General features: G+C 52.2%; 1 protein-coding gene across 1 annotated transcript in view; it reads left to right on the top strand.

Moving 5' to 3' along the window:
* CDH22 (cadherin 22) overlaps positions 1-26,358 on the top strand; it is a 136,300-nt gene extending 109,942 nt beyond the window's left edge. Inside the window, exons 8-12 of the mRNA XM_033186609.1 lie at positions 402-538; positions 13,236-13,357; positions 13,478-13,595; positions 21,885-22,136; positions 25,005-26,358. Of these exons, the coding sequence (XP_033042500.1) occupies positions 402-538; positions 13,236-13,357; positions 13,478-13,595; positions 21,885-22,136; positions 25,005-25,588 (1,213 nt within the window). The 3' untranslated portion in view covers positions 25,589-26,358. The remainder of the gene's footprint in view (positions 1-401; positions 539-13,235; positions 13,358-13,477; positions 13,596-21,884; positions 22,137-25,004) is intronic.
* The last annotated feature ends 1,638 nt before the right edge of the window (positions 26,359-27,996 follow it).

Raw genomic sequence — 27,996 nt, 5'->3', positions numbered from 1 at the left:
AAGAGAGGAAAGAAATAAAGAAAGAAGGAAGGAAGGAAGGAAAGAAAGGAAGGAAGGAAGGAAGGAAGGAAGGAAGGAAGGAAGAAACATCAGTGAGTCTGTGCCAGGCACTTTGCCAGCTTCCAGCCCTCACGACAACTGTGGGTACAATTAGCTCTATTCCAATTGAAGAAACTGAGGCTCAGAAAGGTTGAGGGCTGCCCATGGTCACAGCAGTTCCCCGTGCAACTAAGATGCAAACCCAGTTGCTTCCCGCTCCTCCTCGGTCGCAAGGGGCTTCTCTGCCCCTTGTGTGTGTCCCAGGCAGGCGGTCCCTCTCTTGGAGTTGGGTGTGGGGACAAGGACACGGGCTCCATTTGGCACTGGGGCACCTTCAATCAGCCCCGCCCTGCCCCCCGCAGGTACGCCATTGACCGCGAATCAGATTTGGACCAGATCTTCGATATCGATGCGGACACAGGCGCCATCGTGACTGGCAAGGGGCTGGACCGCGAGACAGCCGGCTGGCACAACATCACGGTGCTGGCCATGGAGGCGGGTGAGCTGGGCGCCGCGCCCCCTCCAAGGGCAAATATGGGGCCGAGGAGCAAAAGCTGAGGGGTGGGGCCAAGGGCTGGGGGCAGAGCCGAGGCAGCACTGTCAGTCAAAGCCCACGGGGGAGGGGCCAAGGATTGGGGGCGGGGCAAAGAGAAACTAGACAAAGCTCTCACAGGGGTGAAGGTGAGGGCAAAAGCTGACGGGTGAGAGCAAAGATCCAGCGGGGTTCCAAGTCAAGCGGATAGGGCTAGTCTCAAGCTAGGCTTTCTTCTCTCATCATTTATTGAGCACCTGCTACATGCCAAGCCCTGTTTTAGGGGCTGGGGATCCAGCCTTGAACAAGACAGAAAAGGTCCTGTCCTCATAGGGAGAACCAGACTATCAACAAACAGACAGAAAGCACGGACATAGTATGTCAAGTGCTGCTAAGTGCTAAGAAGAAACAAGGAGAGAAGGAGGCTGGGAAATGGAACTGGGAGGAGGAGGAGGGGCATTGCTGCTCTTAGGGGAACATCTAAGAGATGAGGAAAAGACATTTCAACAAAGACCTCAAAAGGTGGGAAAGTCATGCTGATATCTGGAGGAAGAACATTCCAAGCAGGGGGAACAGCCAGTGCAAAGGCCCTGTGGTGTAATTTGCCAAGCATGTTGGAGGAACAGCAAAGAGGCCAGTGTGGTTGATGAGGGGCAGCATGGTCAGCCAGAGTCACTGGAGGATCTTTGGACTTTACTCCAAATGAATTTGGAGTCATTGGAGGCGTTTGGAGAGAGGAGGGATGTTCTCAGTCAGGGTACCTCTGGCAGCTGCATTGAGAAGAGCCTGGAGCCTGAGGGGAAAACGGGGGCTTAACTAGAAGCTGAAAGCAATAGTGCTTAGGAGATAGCACCATGGCCTGGCCCAGGGCAGTAGCTACAGAAGAGGTGAGGAGGAGGGGAGAAGTGGCTGGCTTTGGGATACAGGCTGAAGATAGAGCCAGTGGGACCTGCTCATGGGCTGATGTCCTGGGGAGAGATGAAGACGTGTCAAGGATGACTCCAGGGTGCTTGCCCTGAGTTTCTGGAAGAGTATGTGTGCATGTGTGTGTGTGTGTGTGTGTGTGTGTGTGTGTCTGCGTGTGTGTGTGTGTGTCTGTTTGGTGCAGCTAGGGAGAAATGTGAGTTGGGAGAGAAAGAGAAAGAACCCTGAGATATGGCATCCAGGTAAGTAAGGCTGTGGAGGTGAGGAGCTGAGAGCACCGGGAGAGGGGCCAGGGGAAGTGCCTTCAGGCTTCCTCCATGCCCAGAGCAACACTGCCACTGCCGTGGCCTCCACCTGATCTCCCAGCTTCTCTACTCCGTCAGCCCTAAAGGTCTCAGGCATCAACAGAGCCACCAGTAAGCAATCATGACAACAAGAATATGGTTGAGTCTCTGAGCTGCAGGTGGGTAGGCAACATTCAAACTTGCCTCTGCCCATCAGGACCCCAGGCCCCTCTGCCCCAGGCCTCTCCTGCCCCAAGCTCCTCCTGCCAGCCCTCTTCCTCCTCCCCTAGCTGCCATCCCCCCATTTCCCAGGCCCCGCTGGCCCATTCTAGGGCCGAGGAAGTCCCTAGGCTGAAGTTCCCTTCGTCTCTTTCAACTGCAGTTTAAAAGGAAATACAAAGCTGGCTCAGACCTCAGTGCCTGCTGCTCTGGAGCCTTTGCATCCACTCCTCCACCGCATGAAAGGGAGATAACAAAGGTGGCTGGAGAGGAAGTGGCGGCTGGACTTGGGGGAAGAGAGCTCCCCCTCCTTGCCTCCTCAAACCTGCTCCCTGGGTAGCAACTGAGGCTCTGGGCTGCAGACGGGGCCAGGGAGGACTGGTCCGGATGCTGGGCAGGGATGCCTCCTCTCCCTACCCACAGATACACGCCCCCTCACCCCCCGCCACCAGCCTATCACCAGCCCAATGTCCCACCACCAGCAATAGTCTCCTCCTGGGTTCAGCATTGTGTTTCTACCCAGTGGGTCTCTTTCAGAAAGCAGCTAGAATAGCATACAAAGCCTGTAAGGCTGCCATTTCACAGGAGAGAGAATCGGGGGAGGGGTACTCCTCCACAAACATTTTACAATTTTTACTTTATATATATATATATATATATATATAACCTGGCCTAGATGCTGTCTAGCACATATTTTATTGAATTATGATCTGTAGCATGATTAGCACCTATTTTCCTGATGGGAAAATTGAGGCTTGGAGAGTTAGGAAACTTGCTTGCCGAAGATGTGCACTGGCAAAGCTGGGATTTGGACCAGGAGTGCTTGGTCCCCACAACATTGCTGCATGGCCTCCCTTTTCCTCCGCTCTCTGAGCCCCACCCCCATCTCATCCATCCACCCCAGTAACTGATCGTGGGGAAGGAGATGTATCTCTGAAAGGAGAAGACTAGCCACTGGGCTTGAGACTCCCCTTCTCTGAGCTGCGATCCCCAGCCCCTGCCCACTCCTCACCCAGGATATTAATTAATGGGAAAAGGAATTGTTTTGCTTCAGAGAACTGGTGGGAGGATCAAACAGCATAGCTCATGGGAAGAACTTAGCCTAGTGGTTGGTGCTTAGTAAGTGCTCAGTTGATGGTATCTGTCAGTCTTGACTCTGTTCCAGGCCCTTTCTTGTGATGAGCTCATGAAATCTTCACCCCTAAGGGGTGTCCATTCTACTGCCATCTTCACTGTGGGGATGAGGAAACTGACTCAGCAAGGCGAAGTCATATGTCCAGATTCCCAACCCCAGCCTGCCTGACTCCAGAGCTCGGCTCTCCTCAGCTGCCCCTCCAATCCTGTTTCCCCGGTGCTGGCACAAAATCAAGAGCTCTCACAGGTCAGGCACAGTGGCTAACGCCTGTAATCCCAGTACTTTGGGAGGCCAAGGGGGTTGGATCACTTGAGTTCAAGAGTTCGAGACCAGCCTGGCCAACATGGCGAAACCCCGTGTCTACTAAAAATACAAAAATTAACTGGGCGTGGTGGCGTGCACCTATAATCCCAGCTACTGGGGAGGCTGAGGCACTAGAATCACTTGAACCCAAAGGCAGAGGTTGCAGTGAGCTGAGATCATGCCCCTGCATTCCAGCCTGGGCAACAGAGCAAGACTATGTCTCAAAAAAAAAAAAAAAAAAAAAGCTATCACAAATAACTGACCCACTCTTCCTTTTCACCATCTCCATGAGATGAGAACAAACTTATTACCCCCATTTTACAGATGAGGAAACAGAGGCTCAGGGAAGAACAGGGATGGCCCCAAGATCACGAGCAAGTCCAGGCAGAGGCAGGCTCAACCCAAGACCTCCCGCCTCACAGGAGCCAGCCAGAGCCCCAGGTGCATGGCCATCGGGTCTGCCCACCCAGCCCCATGCCCTCTGCCAAAGCGTCCATTTGGCTTGCTCAAAAACAGAAGAGAAACGCAGAGGGTCATGGCAGCCCCACCTGCTCTCAGTCATAACAAACATGAGGTGACAAGAATCAGAGGGGAAATATTTACACACAGCGGCGCGCTTGGTGAGCACCTCGGAGAATGTTGCACTCAGCCGGGAGCCGCCGCCTGTCATACTGGATTACCTCAAAGACTCCCGAGCCACTTAGTATGCCGGCTCCCCTCTCCCCGAACTTCTGAGTCATCCATTCTGCCCATGCAGACGCTCCTTCCACTGACATTATCTTTAACGTTTTGTAATCATGAAATATTAATGACCGATATTGAATTTAAAGTACAATTTGTGTCTGAATCCTTCGGTGGAAAGGGCAGTTGTAAAGGGACAGTCTTCAAAGAGACTGGCTGGGGGGATCTAGGGGAGACTTGGAAAGCCAACACTGGGAGCGGGGAGTGCCAAGGGGGGTGCCCAGTCACCCTCTCAGGAGTCATCCAGCCCTAAGCTGATCTGGAGGAGTAATAGCTAGATGTCCAGGACAGCAAAGGGTTAACCAGACTCGCCAGAAACTTCCCCATCTGGGTCACCCCTGGCCAAGTCACGTCTCACAGAACCCTGCTTTTCCCTTCATGCCACAGAGCACGTGTTATGATTTTTAGATGCATCTGTGTGAGTATTCAGTGAAGATCACTCTTCCCCAGGAAACTGTACCTTCCATGAGGGCAGGTCCCAGTCTGTACCTGCAGCACTCACACAGGCCAGGCACACAGTAGGCATGTGTGTTTACTGAAGGGATGAATGAATGGACTTGCGTGCCCAGTTGGAAAAACAGGAATGCATGATGGAGAAGAAATGCTTCTAGTCGCATGGCTCCCAGTTGCATAGGCCTGGATATGCCACTCCCCATCTTGTTACCTTGGTTTTCTCATCTATAAAATGGTGATAATCATACTTACTTTATTGGATGGCTATGACAATGGTAACTATTAATAATAGCAGCTTCCAGCTGGGCACGGTGATTCACACCTGTAATCCTAGCACTTTGAGAGGCCAAGGCAGGCGGATCACCTGAGGTCAGGAGTTCAAGACCAACCTGGTCAACATGGTGAAACCCCATCTCTACTAAAAGTACAAAAATTAGCCGGGTGTGGTGGTGGGCACCTGTAATTCCAACTACGTGGGAGCCTGAGGCAGGATAATTGCTTGAACCTGGGAGGTGGAGATTGCAGTGGGCCGAGATTGCACCACTGCACTCCAGCCTAGGACACAGACCAAGACTCCATCTCAAAAAATAGTTAATAATAGTAATAGCAGCTTCTATTTACTTAAAGCTTACAATATGCCAGGCATTGTGCTGAGTGCTTTCTGTAAAACATAAATCCCCCAAGGATCAGAAATAATGTGCCTCAAGTGCCCAGCACAGGTTCCTACTGTGTGCCTAACACTCAGTAGGTCCTCTATTAAGTCAGAGAGAGAATCTGAGAGGAGAGGGAATGTCAGAGATCATGGGCTCCAGCCCTGTACCCATCCTGTTTTGTACCTGAAGAGACGGAGGCCAAGAAAGGGAGTCCTCCCATGAGGCTTTCTGACTCCCAGTCTGTGCCTCTCAGAAGGACCATAGAGGAGGCCTAAGGAGGCTGGAGGAAGGGGCAGGGATGGGGAGTGAAGGTCGCAGTGGGATCTGAGCAGCAGAGAGTGCTTAGTTTCTCCTGCAGGGACCCCCCACACACACCCACAAGCCATGTACCCGCAGCCAGTGTTTTCTGGGGCCTCTTATCACCCACCCCAGCCTGGACTGGGCTCTGGGACCCGGTGATGAACAAGGCTTGGCCACTGACCCGAGAGTTCACAGGTGGGTGGGGAGAGACCCACTGACAGTCAGTGACAATACAGAGTGAAAGTCATGGCATCATGGCGATTCCTGAGGAGCAGGGAGAGACTGGCCCGCCCAGCGAGGGCCAGAAAACCCTTCTCAGAGGAGGGGACGTCTATTTTTTGTTCTTTTGTGTGTGTGTGTGTGTGTGTGTGTGTGTGTGTGTGTGGTTTTTGTTTTTGGTAGAGAGGGGGCTCTCACTATGTTACCCAGGCTTGTGTCCAACTCCTGGGCTCAAGCAATCCTCCCACCTTGCCCTTCCAAAGCCCTGGGATTACAGGCATGAGCATCAGCACCTGGCTGAGAGGACATCTGAGTTGGGTTTCAAAGGCCAGGGAAGTTTTTCCATGGGCAGAAAGGGGATTCAGGTGCTCCCGGCAGAAAGCCCCCTGTGTGCAAAGGCCTAGGAGCTTGGATGTCCGAGGCCCATTTTGAAAACAGAGAGGCTGGGTGTGGCCAGTCTCTGGGGCTGGAGGGTGTCCGGAGCAGATGATGCGAGGGGTGAGTGAAGAAGCTCACTGGGCCTGTGCAGAAAGGGCCTTGGTGTCTCATGAGGAACCAGACATCTCCTGGAGGTGACAGGGAGCCAGCGCAGGTCTTTGAGCAGAAGAGTGGCATGATCAGATGTTTGGTCCCCAATGTTCCCTCGGGTTCGTGGGAAGGATGGCTTGGAGGGGGCAAACGTGGAGTCGGTGGAACATATGGGAGGCCGTCAGGCTCAGCTTTGGGCTGGAGGGTCCAGGGCAGGACCAGGGCAGGTGGTTGGGAGCTCCAGGGAGGCTGCCCGGGGAAAGAGACATGTCACAGCTGTACATGGAAGGCGCTGCTTCAAGAGACAGTGAGCTCCCTGTCACTAGAGGTATGCAAATCAGGCCTGGGCTCCTCTTGGACTGGATGACTCCTGGGATCCTGTACCACCTTGAATACCTAACAGACCCCAACAGGAACAAAGATTTTGTGATATCCATGGAGTAGGACAGCCCAGATCATCAGGGACCAGCTCAGCTCCTGGAGAAGGAAAGTTCCCCCATCTCCCCTTTGAGTTTCAGGGATGTTATGATTTCAGGGTCCCTGCTTCACCCAGAAGTCCTCCCCCACCCTTTCCTTGGAGGAACAAACTTCCCCCCAGTAAGGTCAAAGCTTCCAGTCTCAATGTGGAAAACAAATAGATCATCGAAGTCCCCCCAAGGGACAGAGAAGGGCACCTGAGCCTCCTGCTCCCATTGTGGGGGCGTGGGGACAGGGCAGGGAGTGCAGGGAGTTTGCTGCCGGCTACCCTGACACCCCTTCCCTGGAGCACTCCCATCTTCTCGCCCCGCACGCCTCACTGTCCTGCCTGCTTGTCTTGGCGGGTTTGTAATTGGGATGATAAATCTTCCTGCCCAGCTGGCCAGCTCTAATCAGAGCCTGGTGTTTGGATGCAATTTAACTCCCTCGAGGAGGAGGGAGGGGCTGGAGGGACAGTGGAGAAGAGGGTCCAAGCTCTGCTCAGTCCCCAACACTGCAAGCGAGAGGGAAGGCGCTTTCTTTGAGCTGATCTCTCTCCTCTCTCTCTCCCCCTCCTACCCCACCCCCCACTCTCCTTCCCACTCCCACTCTTGCAGCTTCACTTCTCTGTTTCTGTCTAGGCTTCTGTCTTTCTCTGTGACAGCCAAGGAGAGCCACAGAATCCAACTCCATTTGTTTTACTGATGAGAAAACCTTGGTCAAGAGACAGAGAAAGGGAGAGGCAGGAAGAGGGTCCCAGCACTAGACTGCTTCTGAAATGGAGGGGACGCAACCCCTAATACAACAGAGTCAGTTCACCCAAGAAGGTCTCAGTTTCTCCCCTGCACCTCCCCAGCATCCCTCCCGGAGCGTGGCCATGGTCAGAGATGCCACAGACAGTGGAATGGATTCCTCTGACACACCTTTATTAAGCACCTACTATGTAGCATGCACACAGTTACTGGGGATACAGCAGTAAAGAAAATATACACAAATTCTGCTTACATTCTAGGGGAGGAGAGAGAGGATGAGAAAGTTCAATAAAAACAGAGGGTGCTGGGTAAATGCTACAAAGAATAAGGCAGGGAAGTGGTGTCTGGTAGGATGGCAAAGGACGCATGGAAATAAGGTCTTTAGGGGTGGCCTCTCCGAGAAGAAATCTGGGCCAAGACCTGAAGGAGGTAAAGGAGCAAACTCGCAGAGTGAAAGAGGGAGGGCGGGGTAGTGACGAGGCTGGAGAGGCCACAGCAGGATGCTCATGGGGGGCCCTGTGGGCTTGGGAGACTTGGGCTTATCCTTGGATTGCCCAGAACCGAGAGCAATCAAGGAAAGCTTCCTGGAGGAAGCAGGGAAATTTGTTCAGGGCCTTGAAGGCAAGATACCTTCTGACAGCTAAAGACAAGAAAGGCAACACCATGTGGTGGTTAAAAACTCCCCTTTAAAACCAGACCCAGTTTCTAGTACCAGCTCCTATGAGACCGTGGGCAAGTCACCTCACCCCTCTGAGCCCGTAACAGCAACAGTCTCAGTCCCTGCCTCCCACTGTGGTTGACAGGATGAAATGGGACAGTCCAGACCCTGGTCTTGCCACGTGCTTCATATGTGTTTGTGGCCATTCTTCCAGGGAGGAGCACATTCATAGGAGTGCCCTAACAGGGGCACCAGGCCAGGCCCTGCCTCCTTTGCCCTTCCCATTGGCCCCCAGCCCCATTCCCACGCCCACTTAGGTTGGTCCAGATGTCAAATGAGGAATTCTAATAGGGGCTGGGATCCTGCTTGGAAGAGATCCACATCCTCCCCTCCTACCCCAGGGCCTTTGCATGTGCTGATCCCACTGCCTGAGACAATCTTTCCTTCCCCTTCCCCCTCATGCAATTACTTCCCAGTCACGACTCGCCAGGACTCAACAGAAATATCATGTTTTTCCAGGAAAAACATCCTGCATCCCACCAGGCAAGACCCCCTGCTCCAAGCTCTCACAGCTCCTGAACTTTTTCCCTCAGCTCTTATCACAGTCTGGAGTAATGTCTGTCCCTGCCACTAGACTGAGACCATGCTGTCTTGTTCATGCTGTGTCCTTGGTACAAAGGAGATGCTTGATCCACAACTGTCAGCAAAAACCACAGGTTTCAGTTCCAGATTGTCCAGTCCAATCTCCCATCCATTATACAGAAGAAACTCTGAGGCCCAGCGAAGGTGACAGACCTGCCCCACTGCACAGCAATTCTCCTGCTCCGAGTGTGTTCTCTCCCCGAGGCACCCTGAGCTGCCCAGCCTCCTCAGGTCCCTCAGACCCCCGGGGCTTCACCTGCCACCTCCCCGGATTAATGGTGAGGCAGCTCAAGGAGGAAGCACCGGGCCAAAGCACGTTTAATTTTAATTTAGGAATCGGTTAAGGCTGCAGGCCTGCTCAGCCCCGGGCTGTCAATCAGCCTTCCTCAAGGCTGCATCAATTAGTTTAAAAATATTGAATGTAATTTTGCCTGACACAACATATTGCAGCTACTGCAAAATATAATTTATTTTAGAAGAAGAAATAATTAAACTAATTTGCATGTCAGTCAGCTGAACTGAAAAGCCAAGAGGGGAGGGCTGTGGGGGACCCAGTCCTTGGAGGGGGCACCTGCCACTGGCCATTGGGTGAGATCCACTTGGGCCTGGGTGTAAGCCGTAGCTGCCGCTGAATGGACAAATGCCCACGCAGCAGGAGGGACCCTGATACTGTATCAGGACCAAGCACTGAACTTGGAGTCGGGAGGCTTCGGACCCAGCCCCAGGTGTGCTGCTGACTCCCCTAGGGCTGTGGGGAAAATCCTGCCCCTCCATGGACCTCTGTTTCCTCATCCAGAAAGTGGGTTTAACAAGGCCTTCTTCAAGAGTTATTTCAAGGATCACGTGAGGTCATAATAAGAGAGTGTTACGAACTGGAAAATCCTACACAGAGGTCAAGATTAATCAACAGATTCCTTGTTTTATCCCAGAAACATTTAAGGTGGCAAAAAATAGGATTATTTTCCATTCTTACAAATGATTCTAATTGTGATAGGAGGGGTTTGGAGGAAGCCAGTCAGGCTGGATTCCCCCACCTCCCAGTCACCCTAGGGTAGTGGTTTGCAAACCTTGCTACAGGCTGATCTTCTGGAGCTGTTAAAATAAATAAATAAATAAATGACCAAGCCTTGGGCATCGGTGTTTTCTAAAGGCTTCCCAGGTGATTGTAATGTACAGCCGTGCTGGAGACCCACTGCCACAATGGCAATGACAGTGGCAATGGGTGCTGACCTGGGGCCAGTCCATGAGCTCTGGGATTCCAGGCCAGCCCCAAATTCAGGAATTCCTAGAAAAAGAAATGCAGGTGGCAACTTTGGCAATTTAGAGGTCACTCAGCTGCCCCGCCTCTTAGGTCTGAGACTCTAACTCATGCCAAGGGCATTAGGGCTTTCTCACAAGGTGACCTATGACATTTTAAAAGAAGAGGTAAGAGAGGCCGAGCCAAAGCAAAGGTGCTATAATGGGGGTCTCATCCGCAGTGAGGATCTAGGAGGGGATCACCCACTCAACAGTCCATCCTGCTCTACCTTCGACATGGCCCATAGGACCCTGTCTCTCCCTCCAGCCCATATACCCCCACCACCCTCCACTGCAGGGGAAAGTGCCCTGGCCACCCCCTCTACTCTCCCCTGCCTCTGCTGGGAGAGAGGCGCCTGTTCCTGGCTGTGGGCCTCGCCCCCTTCTTCCCAAAAGCACCCACCGTCTGTCTGTTGAAATTCGCCGGCAACGCACTCTTAAAAATAACGGTTCACCCGGCATCCCCAGTCACGACTCCCATCTCTCACCCTGGAAAAGCCCCCTGTAATCACCGGAATGGCAGATCTGGTGAGCTTAGAAGATAATGTGCCCCTGGCTAAGGGGAACTCCAGAGAGAAGCCGGGGTCTTATTAAGAACTCAGCCCCCTCCTTTTCCTGACTGCCCCCCGCAGGAGGTGGCTGCACCTGCCTTCCTATCTCTGTTTCTCTCTTTATCAACACGTGAGCAGCTGCCATCAGCACACGGTGGATCCAGAGTTCACAGCAGGAGGCAGCCGACCAGTCCCACCCCCACGAAACTCATGGGAAGCCTGGATGCCTGGAAGCTTTCAGGCTGCCCCTAAAAGAGCTCCCTGCCAGCCCAGCCAGAAAGCCCCATCTTCCAAGTCACTGCTTGGAAGTGAGGTGTGGTTTCCTCCTCCAGGAGATGTTCCTGAGGTCACTGGCAGGTGGAACATGTCAGTAATGAACATGCCAGTAATGAATATGTAACCAAGATAGCAGAGGATGGGGCACCAGAGAGCACTCAGAGGTCTGGGCTGGTGAGGGGTTAGAAAGCACCAACACTCAGGGCACTGCTCAGACAGGACAGGCTGGGATAAAGTATTCCACATCCTAGAATTATTTAATGTCATTGCTAATAGGACCCTTCGAGGATGTCTGTTTATTTACAAATGCTTATATAGCACTTGCTATGTGTAGTACACACAGTTTTAAATGCCCTGCAGATATTAACTCAATCTGTCTCTTCACCTACCTATTAACCCATTTGTGCCTGAGGTTTTAATTTTTTGTTTTTTTTTGTTTTGTTTTGTTTTGTTTTGTTTTTTTGAGGAGGAGTCTCGCTCTGTCGCCCATACTGGAGTGCAGTGGCCAGATCTCAGCTCACTGCAAGCTCCGCCTCCCGGGTTTACGCCATTCTCCTGCCTCAGCCTCCCGAGTAGCTGGGACTACAGGCGCCCGCCACCTCGCCCGGCTAGTTTTTGTATTTTTAGTAGAGACGGGGTTTCACCATGTTAGCCAGGATGGTCTCGATCTCCTGACCTCGTGATCCGCCCGTCTCGGCCTCCCAAAGTGCTGGGATTACAGGCTTGAGCCACCGCGCCCGGCCGGTTTTAATTTTTTGAATTTTTGCAATCAGACCTTGGCGATGACCTAGGATAATAAATAACTCTCACATGCTTAGCATTCCAATAATGGAACGCTAGGCATAAGTGGGTCAATATTGGACCCATTTTGCAGGTGAGAAAATTGAGGCACAGGGAGGTCACGTGACATGGCTCGGATTACACAGACATGAAGCCACAGAGCTGGAATCAGAACTACCCAGCATTGCTCATAATCACTATGCTCTGTTTATTTTCCAGGTGTGGAAACTGATGTCAGAGAAGGCAGGGTCTTACCCAAGACCAAACACTGGGTCAGGGACATAGCCATGCCTGGAATTCAAGCCTCCTGCAGTCTCAGTCTTTCCAGGCTTCATTCATTCATTCATTCATTCATTCAGCAAATATTAATATGTTAGAATTTACCTGTACCATATCCCACAATGCTGGTAGCCCAGAGATAAATAAGACAGGGACCATGACCTTGAAGACATCCCAACTTGGAGGGGTGGGGACATCATGGTTTTGCTGGCCAAGATTTTCCTCCCTGGACTTGTCTGGCCCGTTTAGGATCAGGTCTTGAGAAAGCAGAAGTCTTGGAGTTTAGTTGCCCCTGACCCATGTCTAGAAAGTGTCCCATGTTTTAGTTTCTCCTTTGCAATATAGGGATAGAAATTGTACCAAACCACAGGATTTCTGCAGGGATACTTAAAATAATGAATGTAGATGCTCCAGGTGCATGTTGTGTGCTCTGTGGTGTGGGGAGGGGTGGCAGTGGTGATGGCAGTGTTGTTGGGGATCAGGGATGTGATGGTGATATTGGTGATTATGATGGGGTAATAGTAGTAATAGGGGGGCTGGTGGTGGTGGTTGTGGTGACTATGGAAGAGATAGTGGTGGTACTGGTGATGGTGTTGGGGTTGGTGGTGGTGGTGAGGGTGGTAATGGTGATGGCTTTACTATTATTTATGGTAGAGATGATGGGTGTAGCACTAGAGGATGTGGTTCATTCTAATGGTGATGATAGTGATGGTGATGACCTGATGGTGGTGGTGGTGATGGCAGTGGTGATGGTAACAGTGTAAGGATGGTGACGGTGGTACTGATAGTTATGTTGGTAGACGCACTGATAATAATGCAAATAGTGGTATTGGTAATGGCTTAATGATGACAATGGTAATAGTAATAGCGGTGGTGATGGCAAAGGTGGCCATGGTGGAGATGGTGATAGTGGTGTTGATGCTAACAGTGGTGACGGTGTTGGTGATGGCAGTGGGTGCTACTGGTGATTGTGGTGCTGAGGGTTGTAGTGATAATGCCACTGGTGCCAAGGCTGATGGTAATGGTGGTGATGGTTACAGCGATGATTACTCAACTTATGCCCAAATGTTCCCAATTCTGGTCCTTGTACCAGCTTGGTTAACCCACAAATCTCTCAGCATGACCCCACTGCCTACTGTTGTCCTTGTAGTAGAGAGGAGGCTATCTAGATCTCACACTTGCTGCCTCTCCCCCGCTCCTGTGCTCTCATTACAGACAATCATGCCCAGCTATCCCGGGCATCCCTAAGGATCCGAATCCTGGATGTGAACGACAATCCCCCAGAACTGGCCACACCCTACGAGGCAGCTGTATGCGAGGATGCCAAGCCAGGCCAGGTACCCCTGAGGGGCTGGGGACTGGGGGTTGCTTCCAGGACTGGCCAGCAGCACCTTCTGCCTGGACCCAGAGTGGTCTCAGCCTCACCACTAGCCCCCTATCCCCTCCTCACCCTTCAGCTCATCCAGACCATCAGCGTGGTGGACAGAGACGAGCCCCAAGGCGGGCACCGCTTCTATTTCCGCCTGGTGCCTGAAGCTCCCAGCAACCCTCATTTCTCTCTGCTTGACATCCAAGGTGAGCCTCCAAACCCTAGGATGCAAGAAGGGAGAGGCACAGTCTCTCTGCCCTGTTCCCATATTATAGACAGAGGGACGGAGGCGCCCACAGGGCCTATGTTGGATCTAAGATCACATGGAAAGTCTGGGCCCACTGGCCAAACACAAGCAGGGTGTGGGTTGGTGGAGTGGAGGAGGGCGTCCCAAGGATAAGAAATGGCAGATGGGAAGATATAGACAGGGAATAAATGAGGAATGGTTGTGCCAGAGTCCAGGGTGGAAAGAGCCCCTGTTCTGAGTGAAGACTGAAGTAAGCCACGTGCACAAATTCCCCACCTGCAGGTTTCTGGTTTTTTTTTGATTTTTTTTTTTTTTTTTTTAGACAGGGTCTCTCTCTGTCAGCCAGGCTAGAGTGCAGTGGCTCGTTGCAACCTCCACGTTCCAGGCACAAGCAATCCTCCTACCTCAGCCTCCCAAGTAGCTGGGACTATAGATGTGTGCCACCATGCCCAGTTAATTTTCGTATTTTTTGTAGAGACGGGATTTTTGCCATATTGCCCAGACTAGTCTTGACCTCCCAGGCTCAAGCTATCGGCCTGCCTCAGCCTCCCAAAGTGCTAGGATTACAGGTGTGAGCCACTGTGCCCAGCCCACCCTGCAGTTTAAAAACTGCTTTGTTCCACTCACATTCCCTTTTTGGTTTTTGGAATTGTTCTTGAAACAAGGTCTCACTTTGTCACCCAGGCAGCAGTGCAGTGGTGCAATCACAGCTCACTGCAGCCTCGAATTCCTAGGCTCAAGCAGTCCTGCGTCAGCCTCCCGAGTAGCTGGCACTACAGGTGCACACCATCACCCCTGGCTAATTTTTTTTTTATTTTTTGTAGAAATGGGGTCTTGCTGTGTTGCCCAGGCTGGTATCCAGCTCCTAGGCTCAAACAGTTCTCCTACCTTGGCCTCCCAAAAAGCTGGGATTACAGGCATGAGACACCATGCCAGACTCACTCACATTTCTTTCTGCATCCTCACAGCCATCTTGTGAGGTCGTTTTCTGACTCCTCTCCCTATTTTACAGGTGATGAAACTGAGACTGTAAGAGAGAAAGAGCCCCGCCCAGGGTCATATAGGGAGTCGGTGGTGTGGGTAGGATTCAACCCACCCCCATCCCCAGTCCAGTGTGCTTCCTGCCTTAGCACACCACTGGGAAAGCAAACTGCCCTGCCCTGCCTGAGTCCACTGTGAGATTCCTCCCCTCTGGCTCTCACAAGTTCCTCATGATGTTGAAGTTTGAACCTTTAAGGAATAGACTGAGGGGAAGGGAGTAGTCACCAAACTGGAAACAAGGGACCAGGCTTAGCTATACCACCCTGGCAAGCTCCTGTTCCTCTCTAGCTTTTTGTGGTTGTTGTTGTTTTGTGTGTGTATGTGTGTGTATGTTTTGTTTGTTTGTTTGTTTGAGATAGCATCTCATTCTGTTGCCCAGGCTGGAGTGCAGTGGTGCAATCTCAGCTTACTGCAACCTCCATCTCCCAGGGCCAAGAGATTCTCCTGCCTCAGCCTCCCAAGTAGCTGGGGTTACAGGAGTGTACCACCACTCCTGGCTAATTTTTGTATTTTTAGTAGAGACAAGGTTTCATCATGTTGGCCAGACTGGTCTCGAACTCCTGACCTCAGGTGATCCACCCACCTCCCAAACTGCTGGGACACCTGTTCCTAAGCCTCAGTTTCATTGTCCAAAATGGGGAAGATAACGCCTACTGCCTCGGGTGGCTAGGTGGCCCCAGTAAAATAAGGGCCACCGAGATATAGTGTTAATACCTAGAAATATCAGTTCCTGTGTCCAGCAATTATTTATTGAGCGTTTATTGAGACACAAAGCCTCTGTGTCAGGGTCTGCTCTGGGTCCTGGAAACGCAATAGCAAACACAACAAAACCTAGTTTATATTCTAGTGAGGTGAGACAGAAATTACACAAATAAAAAAGTATGTTGGGGGTGACAAGTGGCTGGGGTGGAGGAATAATGCAGTCTCCACAAGGGTGTGGACTTGTCTTTGTTCAACCCTGGGTGCCTGGAGCAGTGCTTGGCACATAGCAGGTGTCTGATAAAATGTGTTCAATGAAACAGTGAAAAGTAAAGCAGGGACCGGGCATGTTGGCTCACACCTGTAATCTCAGCACTTTGGGAGGCCGAAGTGGGCGGATTACTTGAGGTCAGAAGTTCGAGACCAGCTTGGCCAACATGGTGAAACTCCGTCTTCACTAAAAATACAAAAAGTAGCAGGGTGTGGTGGTGCACACCTGTAATCCCAGCTACTCCAGAGGCTGAGGCAGGAGAATTGCTTGAACCCAGGAGGCGGAGGTTACAGTGAGGTGAGATGGCATCATTGCCCTCCAGCCTGGGCAACAAGAGCAACACTCCACCTCAAAAAAAAAAAAAAAAGGAAAGCAGGGTAAGAGGAGAAGCTATCTTCTTAAACAGGGTGGCCTGGGAATGCCTCTCCAAGGGGATCCATAGTGAGAAGGGACCTAAAGGATATGAGAGAAAGCGACCACCCCAGTGGTAGAAACAGCAAGGCCCTGTGGTGAGCAGGACTGGGGTGAATTAGGAATGGAGGAGACCTGAGTGATTAGAGTGAGTAAGAGACAGGACGGGGAGGAGATGTGGTCGGCAAGGGGGCCAGATCATGTGGTTTCCTTCTGGCCTTGGAATAGGTCTGGGATCCTTCTCAAGGTCTTTACACACTCACACCCAATGTGAGAGGCCTTAGTGGTCTCTGAAGCAGACCCGTCTGTACCCCTGGGAGTCCTGTTAAAAATATGTAAGGCTCATGCTTATAACCCCAGCACTCTGGGAGGCCAAGGCAGGAGGATCCCTTGAGACCAGGAGTTTCAGAATAGCCTGGGCAACACAGTGAAAACCCATCCTTTTAAAAAATAATAATAATTAGTTGGGTGTGGTGGTGCACACCTGTAGTCCCAACTACTCGGGAGGCTAAGGCAGGAGAATCACTTGAGCCTAGGAGTTTGAGGCTCCATTGAGCCATGATCGCACCACTGCACTCCAGCCTGGGAGACAGAGTGAGACCTTATCTCAGTCCATCAATAATTAAAAATAAATAATGAAAAATAATAAACAGATTTAACAACCAGTGCAGCTCAGATGACCAATCAGAAAGGATGCTGACCAAAACGTGGAGCAGGACCCTAGAAACCCTACCATGCCAGGCATTAACTCCTTCATGGCTTGATGGTGTCAAAGTTGGGAGGCTGCCTGGGGAAAAGGCTGAGGCAGCAGGGAGGGACTTGGGGGGCGCAGTGTCAACAGCTATTTAAACCTTTTTTGGAAGTATTTCAATATTTTAATAACGAGTACAGCCCTGCCTACTCATTATTCCAGTAGTATCCCGAGCTGGTCACAGGAAACACAGCTAGCCTTGGCTCAACTCTGCCAAGTTCACCGGCTTTACAACCCAAGGGGCCGAGATATTCTGCCTCAATGCTTTGTTTAGCTGGGGAGGGAGGGGGGGGCACCAGAGCTGCCATCCAGAGTGCCACCTGGTGTAAGCTCCGGGGACTGGGTGGCAGCAGCACGCTGAGGTCATAGCAGCCGTGGAAGGCCTCCTCCTCCAGTCCCTCAGCCCCTTCTAACTACTTGCCAAGCCCCCTCCTCCTCACTGTATAAATATCCTAGGTGACAAACGGCTACCCCAATCCATCTGTTTCTTTGTACAAATGTGTAGCCAGTTTGGAAACGTGATTTATAAATATTGCCTTTGCAGCCAGGGATTGACACTGATGTATGTCAGGCCAGATGGATGGATGCAGCGCTGGGCACAGATCCCACCTAGAAGGGTGGGGTAGGGGGCTGGGGTGGCCAGCGGCTTCCCCAGCTGAAGCCAGCTGCTGCCCAGGAGGGCAAACTTGATGCGTTCAGGGATGATGCCTGGGGATTCCCCTTCATGGGGTGGAGGAGTGGTGGGGACCAGAGTTCCCAGAACATATGGTCCCATGGCCCAAGACAGCAACCCTGAGAGACAAACATCCCTGTTCTTGCTTGGCAATCTGAGGCTGAGCCAGAGCCAGCCACTCATTTCTCAAATCTGCCTACTTCTCTGTGCCTCCACTACTACTATTATCTCACACCTAAAACACGCGAGAGCTTCCTGGCTGTTCTTCCACATTGACTCCTGCATTTTAGATGATAAGCTCCTTCAACTAGAACACAGGCCCAGCAAAGACAGGGATCGCATCCATCCTGTCCATTGCAGTATTCCCAGGGAGGACAGATACAATAGTCCTGACAGACAGGTAGTGCTCAATTCCTACTTGCTGTTGAATGAATGGGTTTGTCACTAGGTCACTTCTTTGCTTAAAGCCCACCAATCAATGGCCTCCTGTTGCGTTTAAGAAAATTATCCAGATTCTGGCCAGGAGTGGTGGCTCATGCCTGTAATCCCAGCACTTTGGGAGGCTGAGGCAGGCAGATCACTTGAGGCCAAGAGTTCGAGACCAGCCTGGCTAACATCATGAAACCCCGTCTCTACTAAAAAGTACAAAAATTAGCCAGGCGCGATGGCAGATGCCTGTAATGCCAGATCCTCAGGAGGCTGAAGCAGGAAAATTGCTTGAACCAGGAGGTGGAGGTTGCCCTGAGCCAACATTGCGCCACTGCACTCCAATTTGGGTGACAGAGCAAGATTCTGTGAAAGGAAGAAAGAAAGAAGGAAGGAAGGAAGGAAAGAAAGAGAGAGAGAAAGAGAAAGAAAGAAAGAAAGAAGAAAGAAAGAGAAAGAAAGAAAGAAAGAAAGAAGAAAGAAAGAAAGAAAGAAAGAGAAAGAAAGAAAGAGAAAGAAAGAAAGAAGAAAGAAAGAAGGAAGGAAGGAAGGGAGGGAGGGGAGGAAGGAAGGAAGGAAGGAAGGAAGGAAGGAAGGGAGGGAGGGAGGGGAAAATGACCCACATTCCTTACCACAGCCTCCCAGGCTTTCCACAATGAGCGCCTGCCTCCTCCTCCAGCCTCGTCTTGACTCATTGTAGCTATTACCCTCATTCCTCCACAAAGGACTGAGTGTCCTCTCAGTGTCCCAGGTCCCTGAGTGTGTTATGCTTCTGCCAACCTCAGGACCTTTGCATGCGCTGTTCCCTCTCCCTAAACTCATTGTTCAGGCTCAGGAATCATATCACTTCTTCCAAGAAGCTCTCCCCGACCTCCTAGACTGGCTCAGGTCCTCTGTCATGTGCTCTTCCTATATTCTTCCTTCACAGCACTCACCATGGTTTATAATTGTTGACTAAATTGTGGGTTTGTTTGATTAGCATTGTTTCTCACATGAAAATATGAGCTCTGATCCAGGACCAGAAGTGAACTGGCTTAGCTCTCTATTGTTTTCTCACAGTGACTAGCGTGGTACCTAGCACCTAGTAGTTAATAAAGATTTGTTGGATGGAGGCCAGTCATGGTGGCTCATGCCTGTAATCCCACCACTTTGGGAGGTTGAGGCAAGAGGAGCCCAGGAGTTCGAGACCAGCCTAGACAGACGATATAATGAGACCTCATCTGTACACACACACAAAAAAAACTTTAAAAATTAAAAAAAAATTAGCTGAGCATGGTGGTGCACACCTGTAAGCCCTAGGTACTCAGGAAGCTAAGGTGGGAGGACAAGGTCACAGTGAGCTGAGGTCACACCACTGCACTCCAGCCTGGGTAACAGAGCGAGACCCTGTCTCAAGAAAAAAAAAAAAAGATTTGTTGGATGAATGGAAGGAAGGAAGAGTGCTTTCACTGGAAAAATTCAGGCAAGTCACTTGTCTCTGAGCCACAATTTCCGTATATACAAAATGGGAATAATGCCACAACTCTTAATAGGTTGTGAGGATTAAACATTACTATGTATTTCAAATACGCAGACAGTCCTTGATGCGTAAAAAATATCCATTCAGTGCAAATGGGTCCGATGCCATTCCCTCTTTCTCCCATCTTGCCCTTCAGCCCCCTTTCTTCCCCTGCAGAAGGCAGATTTTTCCCAGCTGGGGTTGATGCACCCTTTGGTGGGAGAGCTAGAGTTCAAGCCCGAGTGTAGCCAGTTTGAACTGTTGAACTTGACTCAACCTTGCCAAGTTCACAAGGCTTTCCAACCCAAGGGGCCTGCGATTCTGCCTTAATTGCTTCTGTTTGGCTGAGGTGGCCACCAGAGCTGCCATCCAGTGTGACCACCCCATGTAAGCTCCGGGGACGGGGTGGCAGCAGTGACCTGAGGGGCTGACCGGAGACCACCAATTCCCCCAAAAGCTGTGGTTCATTCAAGGATTGCTCTTCAAGACTGGCTCCGTGCCAGCCCTGGCTGGCCATGCAGTGGAGAAACAGGCACACACTAACTTAACGCAACGTGACAAGTGCTGTAACAGAACTGTGCATGGCACCTGCGTAGTCAGAGCAGGGAGAGGGGGAGCCATAAATCCTTCCTTCCCAGGGAAGCGGAGAAAGGAGGCCACAAGAAAGGAGGTGACATTTAGCTGGAGCATGACGGATGAGGAATTTGCCCAGGCAAGAAGGTGAAAAGGGTGTTCCAGATAGCGGGAACTTTATGAGCAAAGGCAGGGCGGCCTAGACAGGGAGCCAGCAGTGGGTGCAGCACAGGGAAGATGGGGCCGGGATCTGAAAAAATATTAACCAGCATTATTGAGCCTTTCTATGGGCTGGGAACTTTTCTAAGGGTTATGTGTGAATTACACCATTTAATCCTCACACCTGCATGATACCCTTTCTGAGTTTACAGATGGGTAAACTGAAGCCTAGAGAAGCTCAGTGGGTTTCCCCAGCTAGTAAATGATAGATTTGCATTATTTTTCAACATTTTAATGGAAATTCTCAAATATGTATAAAAGCAGATAGGCTAATGGCATGAACCCTCATGTTCCCGGCACCTCGTGGGCAGCTTCCAACTCACGGCCAGTTGCGCTGCATCTGGACCTGCAGTCCACTTCTGAGATGTGCCAAAGGCCACAAGTCAGATCTTCCCAGGGCTCCTTCTCCTGCATAGCATCCATGATGAGAAAGGCCAGATCTAGGGTGCTGAATTGGGGGCGTCTGGGGAAGGGGCTGGGTTAACTGGGGCCACAAAGCAGGGCAAGGAACCCAGGCTGCCAAGCTGCCAACAGAGCTCCCAGATCTGGCTCTCAGATTAGAAAGAGCAGACTGAAGACCGCAGGGAGAAGGAGGACTGAAGGCCCCCAGCAGGAAGGCAGGGCCCCCTTTGGCAGAGTTGGCTGTGAAGGGCGGGGCAGCAGCCTTCAGAGCTCTGGGCACTTCGTCCCCCTGCGTGTGCAGAACTGAGAGGGGCCATCAAAATGACAGAGGGTCAGGTGGCCTGACTCCTACAGAACAGGTGTGAAGAAGGCAGGAAGGGCGGAGAAGGGGGTGCCACCTGTCACCTCAGCCTGTGATCCAAGGCCAGCCACCATCCCCCTGCGTCCTGCCTGGCTTCCCCAGTGACAGGCTGAACCAGTGCCATGAGTTCCATTTGTGTTTGTTCACTGTCCTCTCTGGCCGCCTGTGTGAAAAAGAAAGATGTGAAGAAGAAGACCTCGATGCTCCAGGGCCCCTCATCAGGCCCCTCACCACGCCCCCAGCCCTCTAGGCTCAGCCTCTTAGGCAGAGACTCCTTGTCAGGCTCCAGGACTCTCAACTAGCCTTGGGGTATGAAAGACAGAAAGATCCCACAGCCAAAGGCAGATGCTGGCTGGCCTTCTGCCTTCTGATGACCTGGTCCCTTCTGATGACCCAGGACTTGTCAGGGCCCAACAAACCACAACTCAAGGACCCTATAGGACTCCTAGGGTCAGAAGACACTGGGAAGCTGGGGTGGAATCTAGAGCAAAAACAACTGTTGAGACAAATGGGAAAAAAAAAAAAAAAAAAAAAAAGACATAGCCGGGAGAGGACCTTGGCCTAGCTGGGGACAGAATCTTAGAATAGCTGGGGACCTTGGCAAGCTAAGGACAAAATCTTAGGATAGCTGAAAACAGAATCTTGGGATGGTTGAAGACAGAATTGTGGGCTACATGGGGACAGGATCTTTGGGCAGCTGAGGGCAGACTTTGGGGGACAGAATCTTTGGGCAGCATGGGGCAGAATTTGGAGGCATCTTGTAACAGAATTTTGGGAGATCAGAGAAGAGACCCATGAGTCCACTGGGAGGCTGTAGTTTGGGGCATAGGGAGGCAAATCTCACAGTGCAGTCAGGAGGTGGCTAGGACAAGGATGCTGACCGCTGGCTCCAAGTCACCCCGCACCCCCTTCTTCTGGAACAGACAACACTGCTGCAGTGCACACGCAGCACGTGGGCTTCAACCGGCAGGAGCAGGACGTGTTCTTCCTGCCCATCCTGGTAGTGGACAGCGGGCCACCCACACTGAGCAGCACGGGCACACTCACCATCCGCATCTGTGGCTGCGACAGCTCCGGCACCATCCAGTCCTGCAACACCACGGCCTTTGTCATGGCGGCCTCCCTCAGCCCCGGCGCCCTCATTGCCCTCTTGGTCTGCGTTCTCATACTGGTCGGTGAGTCCTTCGAGAGCCACCCAGCCCTGCCTGATTGACCCCCATCCTGGGGTCCTGGGTTTCCTTCCTAACCAGCCCCCATGGGGCCTCAGCTTCCCTGTCCACATGAGGATGGGCTGGCCAAACGATCTCCAAGCTCTAACATGCAGCCCCCATGAGGAGTCTTCTAAGTGCAGAGCAGCCCCGCCACCAACTCCATGGATGAGCTCACTGTGGCCCACCCCCTACACAGCCTAAACCTCACCCTAGCATTTTTTTTTTTTAATTCTCTTATGTGAATGGTCCTTTTTTAGTCTCTATGTAGGACTTTTAGTAAGAAGGGCTCTTGTGAACCTCACAACCACATGGCCAGGCATGTATTATCCCATTTTTCAGATGAAAGCGCTGAGGGTCAGAGAGGTTAAGTGGCTGGCGTAAGGGTACCGGATAGTCTTCGGATTTGATATTACGTCTTCTCACCCTGTGTCCTCTACTCCTCTAACTACACCACCTGCTATGAATCTAAACTGAGAGCAAAATCTCAAGTCATTGGTGGTGGGGAGGGGGGCAAAGTCTACACTGGTTCCAGCCCACTAGCAGCCATTTGAACCCCAAAGTGTCCCCAATGAAGAGGTCAAGTTTCAGAAGCTAACCTGGATCTGAGTGGCCATATGCCACCTGTCACAGCTGTAGCCACCCAAGTACAGAAGGGCACTGAGGCCAAAGCTAGAGGAGCTCAAGGGAGGTCCAAGTGCAGATTCTAGCCTTGCTGTGCTCCCTGGGAGATGTCAGCTGCCTCCCCCTGCCTTCGCTGCCGAGCGCTGGCATGGCCTCTGTCCACCCTCTGAGGACCTGCCCAAGGCCAGGCTGTACCTCCTCAGGTCCCAGAAGAGGCCCTGGGCAGGCTTCTTCTAGTTGAGAGGCCCCCCTTCTCCCCCCACCCCAGCCCATGGCTCAGAAACCCTTTTTCCAGAGGGTGCACTTTACAGCAGTTTCATTTTCCCAGGCAGTGCAAACAAATTTCTGCCTAATTGCCCACAAACGAAGACAGTGCACATCAGTGCTCTAAAGGTGACGGGCGGAATCGCTGATCAGGCCTGGCACATCTGTCGCCCGCCGCCCGCAAACCTCACCATCTGCTCCCGTGGGCATCCCCCTCCATAGCTCCCAGCCTCGGCTCCGAAAGCCATCCATCCATCTTTCCCACTTCTCTCCTGACACCTTCCTTCCCTGTGCCCTCCCTCCGGGCCTGTCCCCAGCTCTCATGCTCTTCTCTGTCACAGGCCACCTTGTTAGGTGGTGAGCAGGTGCCCTGCCCCATAGCCCTCACAGCCAGCTCTGGCCACTGGAGCTGTCTGGAGGAGCAAGAAGAGTCCAGTGCCCAGCACAGTACCTGGTACATGTCTGTTCATCTGTCTGTCCATCCACCCATCATCATTTACCTATACATCCATCCAGTGAGTCCCTCCCACGTGCCAGACACTGAGATTTAGCAGTCAGCAAAAGAGACTTAAAAGCCCTGAGTAATTGAAAAGTCGGGGTTGCTAACACTGAGGTGGGGGAGACTCGGGGTGGGGAAGGGGGAAAGATTAGTATTTCACCTTGGACCTGTTAAGTTTGAGATTCGCTTGGTCAACAAGAGGACATGTTGAGCAGGCAATTGAATGTACAATCTAGATTTCAGGGGAGAGGTTCAGGCTGGAGGCTGAGATATGGGGATTGTCAGTTTCTAAATGGAACTTTTAAAGCTGTTGAGACCAAAGGAGAGCTCCAAGAGAGGAAGCATGGATACAGACCTGAGGTCTGAATCCTAGGACATCTGAGTTAAGAGAGGTGAGGAGAAGCCTGCTTAGAAGATTGAGAATGAGTGATCAGTGAAGTGAGAGGAGGAGGAGGAGAATGTGGAGTCTTGGAAATCAAGTGAAGAAAGCCAAGAGGGGACAAGCATTCATTCACTTACCCATGTCTCCATCCAACTCTTCCTTCAGTCATTCATTCATTCAACAAGCATGCTTCAGGCGTTCACTGCATGCCAGCCACCAAGATAGCGGAACATTTCCCAGGTCCTCAAGGGTACCTTAGGTTGTGTGTTTTGGGGAGACATGGTAAAACAGCAGAGTCTGGTCTATGACAGAGCTGTGGCTTTCAAACTTGAGCTGCCTCTTCATGTCTGCAAGTCTTGTTAAAACACAGATCCCCCTCCACTGCCACAAGATCCGTGCCAGGATCCAAGGGTCTGCATTTCTAACAAGCTCCCAGGGGGATGCTGCTGTTGCCCAGGGGCTGCACTTTGAGAACCAGTATGATAGAGGAAGGAGCCCCGTCCTGGGGAATCTTGGAGGGGAAGGCACGGAACCTGGCCTGCAACTCTCAGGGAAGGGTTCCTGCAGGCCTTGACCTGAGAACCAAAGGGTTGAGTAGAAGCTCAAGACTTCTGGTGTGGCAGAGGAGGGTGAGGGTGAAAGAGAGGTCAGGGTGAAGGACATCTTCCACTTCCCCAGTTCCATCTGTTTCTCAGCTGCCTGCTACACACCCCCAGCACCTAGAGTCCTCAGAGAGTATATCTCTTCATAGAGCTGAGAAGGGAGACCTCAGGCCTCAACACCCGGGAAAACCTTTAACACTGTTCTCCCATTGGCCACCTCCACCCCAGAGTAATCTAGCCTCGATTTGCATACCTCCCGAAATGGGTAGCTCACTACCTCTCCAGACACTCAGTTCAGTTTTGATTGTAAGAATGGCTTTTTGAACAGAAATCCAGGAAATCTGTAGGAACGTTGAGACTGGGCCCACTCTGCTGGCGGGAAGCGGGAGGAGATGGGGTAGAGGGTCCTCCTAATGCCGTGGGCGGGGCTTGGCCCTCAGTCGCCCCCTCTGTCCCCCTGGCAGTGCTGGTGCTGCTGATCCTCACCCTCAGGCGCCACCACAAGAGCCACCTGAGCTCGGACGAGGATGAGGACATGCGGGACAACGTCATCAAATACAACGACGAAGGCGGTGGCGAGCAGGACACCGAAGCCTACGACATGTCGGCGCTGCGGAGCCTCTACGACTTCGGCGAGCTCAAGGGCGGCGACGGCGGCGGCGGCGCGGGAGGGGGCGCGGGCGGGGGCTCGGGCGGGGGCTCGGGCGGGGGCGCGGGCAGCCCCCCGCAGGCCCACCTACCCTCCGAGCGCCACTCGCTGCCGCAGGGGCCGCCGAGCCCCGAGCCGGACTTCTCAGTGTTCAGGGACTTCATCAGCCGCAAGGTGGCGTTGGCGGACGGGGACCTATCGGTGCCGCCCTACGACGCCTTCCAGACCTACGCCTTCGAGGGCGCGGACTCACCGGCCGGCTCGCTCAGCTCGCTGCACAGCGGCTCGTCGGGCTCAGAGCAGGACTTCGCCTATCTCAGCAGCTGGGGTCCGCGCTTCCGGCCCCTGGCCGCGCTCTACGCCGGCCACCGCGGGGACGACGAGGCTCAGGCCTCCTAGCCCCGCGCCCTGCCGTCGGGGCGCGGCTGCTCACCCGCCCAGCACACGCCGGGGCCCCCAGGCAACGCGTTTCCCCGCGGACCCCCTTCCCTGCCCTCCCCAACCCTCCCTCGGCGGCCGGACGGAGGAGGACTTGCTAGGAGCGGATTCTCCCGCTCCTCCTCCTATAGGGGTACAACTTGGGAGCCCAGAGGTGCGGGATTCTGACCAACAGCATTAAAACTGAGGCGAGACCGGGCGCTGCGTGGCTCTGGGGTTAGAATGGGAGATGGGGGTGGCGTTGCAGAGTCGGGAAGGGACGGGTCACTCAATCCTGGCCTGGGGGAGAATGCTGGAGGGAGCACGCCGCTGAGATGCCCCCACCCCAGGTTTCCCCCATCAGAGTTAAGAGGAAAGAAGGCTGTTCATTTACTAAGCACCTACTGTGTGCTGGGACGCTGTACAGAGACCAGCTCAGTCGTCAGAGAAACCATGAGGTGGTGTCCTGCACGGAATAAAAGGGGAAAGGACCCCAGAGAAGTGGCTGTGACCCGTCCAAAGGCACCTGGCCAGTGAATGGCAGAGCCTCTGGCACTGGCCAGCTGCCTGGCCTCGGGCAAGTCACTTCACTTCTCTGGGCCTCAGTTTCCTCATCTGTCAAATGGGGTTAATAACAGAACCTACCTCGAAGAGTTGTGAGGCTGAAAAGGGTTCATATGTGTCAAGTGGTTAGGACAGTGCCTGGCACATAGTAGGTGTTCAATAAATGCTAGCCTTTGTTACTATTCTTATCTTTGTGGTTCTTAGAAGCCCAGTGTGTCTGCCTCCAAGGTCTGAGCTCTCTCCCTTGCTCCAGATGCCCTTCCCCTTTTCCCTACATCTCCAAGGGGAGAGGAAAAGGTTGCAACTGTCAGCTCCTGATCCTGCCCTGTGTGGGGAAGGACACCCCCAGCAACTGTGGAGCCTTCAGGTGTCTCAGACCACACTGAAACACCAGCGGAGCCAAGCAAGAACAAGCTGGGTGACTCCAGGACTTGAGTGGATGCAAGGATTGACAGGAGACAGAGGGGTCAGAAACCACTGGGAGGGGTCAGAAACCACTGGGTAAGAGCCTTATCTGTCTGGCTTTGGAACCCATCAGTCTCCCCACTCATGGATCCCAAATTAAGAACCCCTGGACTAAGTCACCTGAAGAGTTTCCAGCTCTAAAACCATATGATTATAAGATACAGGTTATCTGTCCTCCCACCTCCCCCAACACCCAAGTGATTCATTCATTCCACATTGATCCAACATGAATTCCAGCTCCTGCTAGCTGGGCATCCTTCATCAAGGTCCTCCACTGATGAAGCCTCAGTTGCCTTATCTGTAAAATGGGGGTAATGATAGTCTCTTCCTTAAAGGATTATTAAAAGTCTTAAATGAGATAGTGGATGTTAAACTCTGAACTCAGTGCCTTCCTGACATGTGGAAAGTTCCCAATAAATGCTTATTAGCCTTATTTTTCTTACCCTCCCAGAGGGCTCTCATTCATTCCCACATTTGCCAAGGTCCACTGTGATAGATCTAGGGACGGCCAGTATGTCCCAGTGCCTTACCTGCATTATTTTCTCTCATTTAGGTACTGTCAGCCCCAGTTCACAGATGAGGAATCTGAGGCTAAGAGAGTAGTAAACTGCCGAGGGTTACACAGATGATAGGTAGTTCCTCCCTTCCAGTAGCTCAAGACCTAAGTTGGAGGAAGGAAGTGGATCAGGGAGCTGAAGCAGCCAAAAATAATGTGTTTGGTAAGAGTAGTCGAATTGACAGAATAAGATCCTGGAAGCACTAAAGAAAGACTGAGTAATCCTGGAGGGCTTCCCAAAGGAAGTAACTTCAACTGGGTCTTGAAGAATGAGTATGGGATGTGAGGTGGCCAAGCGAGCAAGAGTGTTCCAAGAGGAACGAAGAGCATCTGCAAAGGCTGGGGTGGGGAGAAGGCAAGAGGATGTGGCAGCTTCGGGAAGGGTGTGTGGCCCTTGGGACTGAATCACAGGGTGGAGGAGTGGTGGGACATGAGGCAGGGAAGGCTGGTTGGAGGTAGTTGTGAAAAGAACTTGAAGGCCAGGTTAAGGAACTTGATAACTTGCTCAACTTGAACATGCCTTCTAAAGTCCATTGAGAGTGGCCAGTGGCAGGGATGTGGGGTTAGCATGGTAAGCCCAAGTGGAGGGAAATCTGGGAACCCCCAAATCATCCCATGTGGGACCCTTAACCCATGATTCCTATAGCTCATACTACAAATGGGCATGTTAACTTGGGGACCCCTGAGGAGAGCTGCGGCCGCCTCTCTCACCGCTGTGTGCCCAGCTCTCACATACAGAAGCCCAACAGCATTTCTGAGGTTGGTTGCCAGCTCCATTGTAGAAGGGGGGAAACTGAAACCCAGG

Source organism: Trachypithecus francoisi, unplaced genomic scaffold (genome assembly GCF_009764315.1).
Source record: "Trachypithecus francoisi isolate TF-2019V2 unplaced genomic scaffold, Tfra_2.0 Lachesis_group21, whole genome shotgun sequence".
Taxonomy (NCBI): domain Eukaryota; kingdom Metazoa; phylum Chordata; class Mammalia; order Primates; family Cercopithecidae; genus Trachypithecus; species Trachypithecus francoisi.
The sequence above is the reverse complement of the archived record's forward strand: the minus strand, read 5'-3'. Positions and strand labels throughout refer to the sequence as shown.